Source organism: Helicoverpa armigera, chromosome 16, assembly GCF_030705265.1.
Source record: "Helicoverpa armigera isolate CAAS_96S chromosome 16, ASM3070526v1, whole genome shotgun sequence".
Taxonomy (NCBI): domain Eukaryota; kingdom Metazoa; phylum Arthropoda; class Insecta; order Lepidoptera; family Noctuidae; genus Helicoverpa; species Helicoverpa armigera.
This window is the reverse complement of record NC_087135.1, coordinates 541,262-548,322: the sequence shown is the minus strand read 5'-3', so window position 1 is coordinate 548,322 and position 7,061 is coordinate 541,262. Positions and strand designations below refer to the sequence as shown.

The window sequence follows — 7,061 nt, the reverse complement described above, 5'->3', positions numbered from 1 at the left end:
CATATAACTAAGTTACGTCTAACACAATACAAGCTGAAAAAATAAAATATAAGCCCTTTAAACAACCCTCGTAAAAATACGCGCGAAAATATAACCCTTCTTGGCAGTCGGTTGAAAGCTTCCCGTTTTTGAAGCCTTTGCTTTTTTAAACCTCAATCAATATCAAAGGGAAATGAAGGAATGAATTTAAAAAAATGTTCAATGAATTCTTCTTTCTTTATTTCCATTTATCTACTACGGAAAACTGGTTGTATAATATGTTTCATGAAGCGTTTAGGCAATGACATCACAACTTTGCTATTGTCTTCATTTATGATGAATCAATAATGTCAATTGCAGTAGGTACGACCAGTACTTTCCTAAGAAATCCTCAAACAAACTCATCAATGAATCATGCTTCTATCAAAATCCCGAAATAAATGTACTTACATTACTTTAGATTATAAAACTTCAATGCTCGGTATAGTTCGTTATCAGTCGATAAGTTTTTCTATCGCACCCGCACCGATCCTGCACAGTTGTGGGACATCGTCGTGGGCGCGCGCACGTACTTAATTGTACTTTATTTTTATAATAATTAGTACATAGAAAACAATCAAGATGGGCTGCGGTGAATTTCTGGTCAAATATATTCTGTTCTTCGCCAACTTGGTGTTTGCGGTAAGTGTTATCAAATTCTTTGCACATGGTATTGAGAAGCCGGTAATTTTTGTGATGGCGGAAGCGAGTGATTTTCGCGACAGTTTGAGTGTTTTCAACTGTGTTGGTTTGTGTCTATTGTTGTGATTAAGTACATATAATAAGGACAAAGGTCAGCCTTTATTGGTTTCGTATTTTTTTTAAGCAATAAGCGTGAATTTTCATGACTCACATCACACCCCTTCAATCCCGCTACGAAGATCATTTGTTTGATTTTTGGACTTGAGTCAAACCGCTGATCGTTGCTGACCGTCAATCGGCTTGTTTCCTTGGGTGATAAACCGGTGATAGTAAAATTAACAACAATGCGCAATTGATTAGAATAAAATGTTACTTTTAAGAATAGGAGGGTAGGTACTTCGCTTTTAAGTCGTAAGTTTTACTGAGAACTTGAAAACTTTCGTGACGGAGTTTAGTAGGTTTTGTTTTCAGACACACCCTAATTACTCACTAGTTAAGTACATGTGTAGTTTAACAGGAAGTCACATGAACAGGAAGGAACACTTATTTATGAATGGCCAAAGTTATTTAACGAGTTGAAAATAGGTTTCGATTTACCCACATACATGCATAATCATCCAAAGTCTCTTTTGCTTTCTGTAGGCTATGGGGCATTTGGTAAAATATGAAACCAATCAAATGCATTGCTATGGAACGTGAATATATTATTACATGTAGTGAAAATAGCCTGAAAGCCCTGTTTGCTTTGTTTGATCGATAAATGCAAGTCGGTCAGGGCTGGCCAGTACAATGTTAGTGCTTGAAACAAAGTACTTTCTATAATTACGCTTTTTTATTAGCATGATGTCATCTATGTTTCTGTAGAATAATAATATTATATGTGACACATAGTTGTACATTCAGATAAAGATATTTAACTGTAAGCATTATAATCGTTAGTAAAAGTAACTAAAGGCGTCATTAGGATGACTAATTATACTTGACTTATTTATACTAAGATAAATTAGGGATGCACTTAATGCACTATAAGAATTATTATTTTTAACACGGATATCAGTATTTACATCCTTTCTTGTAGCATATTTTAGTAAAAGCAAAATTTATTATTATTCATACTTTATAATGATGTCCTGCTATACTCATATCGTATGATTGTAAAAAAACAAGTCTGTAACGATTTAGGTGCGTCGCGTAGCAAACGCAGCGATACGTTATCAGATAAGATAGTGTTACCTGTTAGCCATAGGGTGGAGATAACGCCACAATTACAGATATATTGATTGCACACAGGCTTTGCTTAAATTCTCTGAACCAAATCCTTCATGATAAACTTTAGGTACAGGAAAAAACTGAAATAACTAAACGTAAATAGACAATACAAACTAATATTATGAAGTGGATTTTTATGGTTTATTAATTGCCGTAGAGTAATTAATCTTAAGCATTTTAAGGCTTAACGTAATATGTAAGTTAGCTCCCTTACTAGGGCGGGTTTTACAGGCACACGGGCCATAGGCGCTGACACCTTTGTGCTTAGTTTTCTGAACATCGTGCATTAGCAGATAGATAAGGGTCATTTAAAAACGCTATAAAGAATTTGATATACTACTTATCTATTATACATCAGCGTCTGAAAAATCGTGTAAACTGTATATTTCTGCTGATGTCAACATGCATGACCATCACAATAACAAAAACACAACTTATAGTAATGGCGTACTCCTATGTAATTCTACCTACTTTTATCATTTACCTATAACATTTTATTTGAGGCCTAATCCATTGATAAACTACAATCAACTCTCGTAAAGATTATTCAACAAAATTGCAATATTTTACCTGCATCAATTGAAATCTAATCTATGTAGACTAAGTTTTATTGCCTTCACCTAAATATTGTATTGGCACGATTGGTATTTTGACTCACCTCAAATAATTACAAATGAAAAGGACGAATAAATATAATCTCACTAAACTGCACACAAAGATAAAGTAATGGAAAGGTTAAGTACCTAAGATAAGTTAAAAAAAATACTCCGATCATAAAACTGATAGGTTAAGTACATATCGCACGAGGAAAAAATATAAAATTACTCGAAATATTATGTCATTTCATTTAGGTATCTACTTATTCTTAACTAATTCCAATAAGAGCTGAATCATTTGTCCATTTGACTATCGCCAAACTAATAGTAGCTATATGACTTCGGAACTACAGTCGTTAGACAAAAATCTAAGGGCGAGTAGGCGATAAGCACATATTTCTAAATAGTTATATGGCTAAAGGCGTTTCCAAGTGGTCTTCAAATAAATAATTAAATAAAGAGTAAGCTAGTAAGTCTGACAGCAGTCTAACAAAGGGGGATTGGGTTGCAAGGGTAACTGGGTTGAGGAGGTCAGATAGGCATTCGCTTCTTGTAAAATACTGGCACGCAATAGATTGGAAGCCGACCCCAATATAGTTGGGAAAAGGCTCGGGAGATGATGATGAAAGAGTAAGTCAGTAAATTGTAAAGTACTTACCAATAATGATGTCGTATGTTCCAGTTGGCTGGTCTGACGCTGCTAGGTCTCGGCGTGGCAGTCCAGCTCCAGTCCTCAGACATCGTGCAGATAGCTGACTTCAACTTCGAGGTTGCTCCCATCACTTCCATGGTGGTGGGAGGCATCGTCTTCTTCATCGCCTTCTTCGGCTGCTGTGGGGCTATCCGCGAGAGCAACTGCATGCTTGTTACTGTAAGTACTTACCTATTTAATGGGATATTTTTGTTGAGTTAATAGTGAAGTCGTGGTGGCCTAGTGGGTAAAGAACCAACCTTTCGAGTATGAGGGTGTGGGTTCGATTCCAGGGTCCAGGCAAGTACCAATGCAACTTTTCTAAGTTTGTATGTACTTTCTAAGTATACTTAGACACCAATGGCTGATAAAAAGGTGAAGGAAAACATCTTGAGGAAACCTGGACTATAAAGTCTGAAATCACCAACCCGCATTGAGCAAGCGTGGTGATTAATGCTCAATCCTTCTCCATGTGAGAGGAGGCCTGTGCCCAGCAGTGGGACGATAAAAAGGCTGTAACAGTAATAGTGAATGAAGTATGGGGAGTTGTTTTACAATCTAGACCGAGTCTGATTCAAAAATTAAAGTTCATGAATATATAATAAATAACATGTGAGGTAGCCTTTAGGTTTATCAAACTACTAGGCTAATTAATTACAACTTGAACTTTTATCAAACCTAATCGCAATTAATATTGTTGAAAATACAAATGGTGACCATGAACTTTTTGTAGAATTTATGAACGCCGTGGATGATAATAATTGATTCCTCCGATCAATCTAAATGAAACATTATAATAAAAAACTTTACAACATAGAAGCTAAAGTAGAGAATAAATATTGACATTAGTCAGATTTCAATTTCTAATCGCAAAACAACGGATAGATACGTTAAAGAACTCAAATAGTAAGAAACTAAATGTATGTTTCCAGTACTCGATCTTCATGCTGCTGCTGATGATTGTGAAGCTGACACTAGCGATCCTGATCTTCGTGAAGTTGGACGACGTGGTGAACGAGGTGCCCAAGTGGCTCAAGGAGGCCTTCAACAAGGACAGGACTGAATTCCAAGCCATTGAGAGGACGGTGAGTTGTGCTTCTGTAACTATGTACATGAAAATAACGCTACTTGTATGAGATCTATTTCAATTTCCAAATAAGTGAGTGTTTTCTTTTATTGTAGGTACTGGATTTTTATGTGGATCATGCATACCTCAACTTAACCATAAAGCAGAGTCCTGCCTTTTCACCTGATATGTATAATATATTTTTCCTGTTCCAGTCTTACTTATAAACTTGTGCAAAATCTTCAGCTCTCCTCTTCCAACCCAGTTATTAAGGAGTTTACCTATTACGCCACTTCTTCGAAATGTTGAATGGCCAGCGTTATTTGTCTGCATGTCTTTTATGACTATGATTTCTGTATTAAAAATTATCTTTTTAATTTCCAGTTCACGTGCTGTGGTCCGGACGGTGCCCTCTCGTACATGAGCCCTCTCCTGCCCGACACCTGCTGCGCCACTCCCCCCTGCACCCCGGTGAACCCTTACCCCAGCTGCACCCAGAACGTCCAGGAGTTCTTCCAGACCTTCGGCGTCGCTATCGGATCTATTATGATCGTTATTGTCTCTATTGAGGTGAGTGGTGAAAAGTTTTATAGGAGCGCGTCTTTGTATGTACAAAATACGTGCAAATACTGGTTTTCTAAAGTAAAATAAAAATGTCAATGCAACTGTAAGTTGTAGATACTATCAATCGCAGGAATCACTTTTCCATAAAATCAATCAAGCAGAACAAAGCTTTAACTCAAATGATGTTTGTAAGAACTCGTTAGAACGTTTCATATTATATTTTGATAACTAATGAGTGACACGGTACTAAATTTTATAATAATAAGTGATAATCCTCATATTAGTTAATGAGATACAAGTAAATATCGCGCAGAAGTTGATAAGTCTACCAATTCTTCATAATATGCCAAATAGCGGAGTAGCCAAGTTTTCGTACAACACGTACTTGCAATCAATTTTGTTTATCAAGTAATCTGTTTGATAACCCACTTATTATCTGTACTAGATACTGGCTTAACATTATTATTTATATTATGCAGTATTTTCGGGTTAGGGAGAAACTCGCATCTGGGCCGCAGCCTACGGTATAATAACAGTCGGGAAAACTGGTCCGAATGTGCGGGCCAGATTACTATGCGACAAAAGTGATGTCGGTAAATCGACCCATCGGGACTTAATTTCATAAAATCTCAAAATCGTCAAGAGGCAAAAAAACTTATCGAAAATATTATCAGTAACAAAAAATTATAAGTCGATGTTAACAACTTAACAATTATGCCTATGTCAAACTGTATACAATAAACTTGACGAAACGGTGGTGTTGCACACTTGAATGTGCCGTCACAGAATACATATTTAGCCAGTTGTAATGTTTGTTTGGCTTCAGGTGATCTTAATAATAATATACGACATCCTTTTTGTGCGAGTTCCAACAAGAACTGCGTAAACTTGCCAGGTACAACCACTGTCTTTAACTTTTAAAAAACGTTTTTTTGAAGTCTCCAGATGCTGATCTCTGTGTTTATATAAAGTTTTTTTATACTGCCGTATTTTGGTATTTTAGCAATTAAATTCAGTCTGTTTTCTTATTGTTCTTTCCCGTAGGTAGATAACAATTTAAATTAAATAGATTTGTGTGCAACTTCAACTGACATTGGAGACATGACATAATATGTTGACATTAATATTTTCGATGAAAGTTATGAAAAAGTTATAAGTTTTCTTGCATCTTGACGATTTTGAGCTGTGGAAAATTTCACAACTACCGGATTATATGAAATTAAGTCCCAATGTTTCGATTTACCTCCGTCAGGCTACGTCACTTTTTTCACTTAGTAGCGGGCCAGACCGCACATTCGGAGCAGTTTTCGCGACTGTTATTATACCGTGTAATCTGGGCTGAGGTCCAGGTGCGAGTTTCCCCCTAACCCGTATTTTCGAGATTACTCTTCAAATATTAGGGGACACTAGCTCTCAGTGATTTAATCCACTTCCAGGGAGAATTACCGCCGTAATTGGGTTAAAATAGCCTCAATAGGCTCAAAAGATGTCCTTTCTCGGGCTCTCTGGACTATCTGTTTCATTTAAATTAGTTCAGTGGTTTTGGCGTAGTAGCTAGCATTAAACATATTAGTGCACGCCTGTGCTGTTTCTAGTGCAGACCTGCGCATGAGACCTCATGTCTTCCAAAATCCTGACTGTATGTTCATCTGTTTTAGTTGGTGGCTGCGGTCTTCGGGTTGTGCCTGGCGAACACCGTGAGAAACAAGAGCAGGAGAGCGCATTACTAAACACCATAACACGTAACATTACATTACCTATACCACCTTATTGTTAAGTTTACACCTAGTTGTATTATTTACTATATTAAATTAGTTTGCTGCATGGCATTTTTGGGTTTAATTTTTGTACCTATTTGTTATGATTGTGACCTGAGAGAGGACATGAATAAGAAGGGAGTGGATGTTAGTATGACAGTACAGTTAGTACCCAAGTAGTCAACCACAAATAAAATGGGAGCAGGACAAAAATAAGTTAATTGTGCGTTACGGAATTTATTACTCAGTAATTTAAGGATCCAATGTTATGAAAAAAACACCTTCCTCTGCAGTAATTGAAAAGCAAAACGTGTCTTGAGTTTTTGTTTTTAATATTCGTTGGTCATTCTTATAAAATATCCCGCCTGGTCGGTTACATACGTAAAGGCCATACCACAAACACTTACATTATGACTAAGTAACAAATGTCATCAGTGGCGGATTTACAAACTTGCCGC

General features: G+C 36.6%; 1 protein-coding gene across 1 annotated transcript; it reads left to right on the top strand.

Moving 5' to 3' along the window:
• The first annotated feature begins 480 nt into the window (after positions 1-480).
• Positions 481-6,675, top strand: LOC110369856 (23 kDa integral membrane protein). The gene is made up of 5 exons (XM_021325436.3): positions 481-660; positions 3,208-3,396; positions 4,149-4,301; positions 4,667-4,852; positions 6,505-6,675. Exons 1-5 carry the CDS (start codon positions 601-603, stop codon positions 6,574-6,576), a joined length of 660 nt encoding a protein of 219 aa, XP_021181111.1. The 5' UTR covers positions 481-600; the 3' UTR covers positions 6,577-6,675.
• Positions 6,676-7,061: the final 386 nt, after the last annotated feature.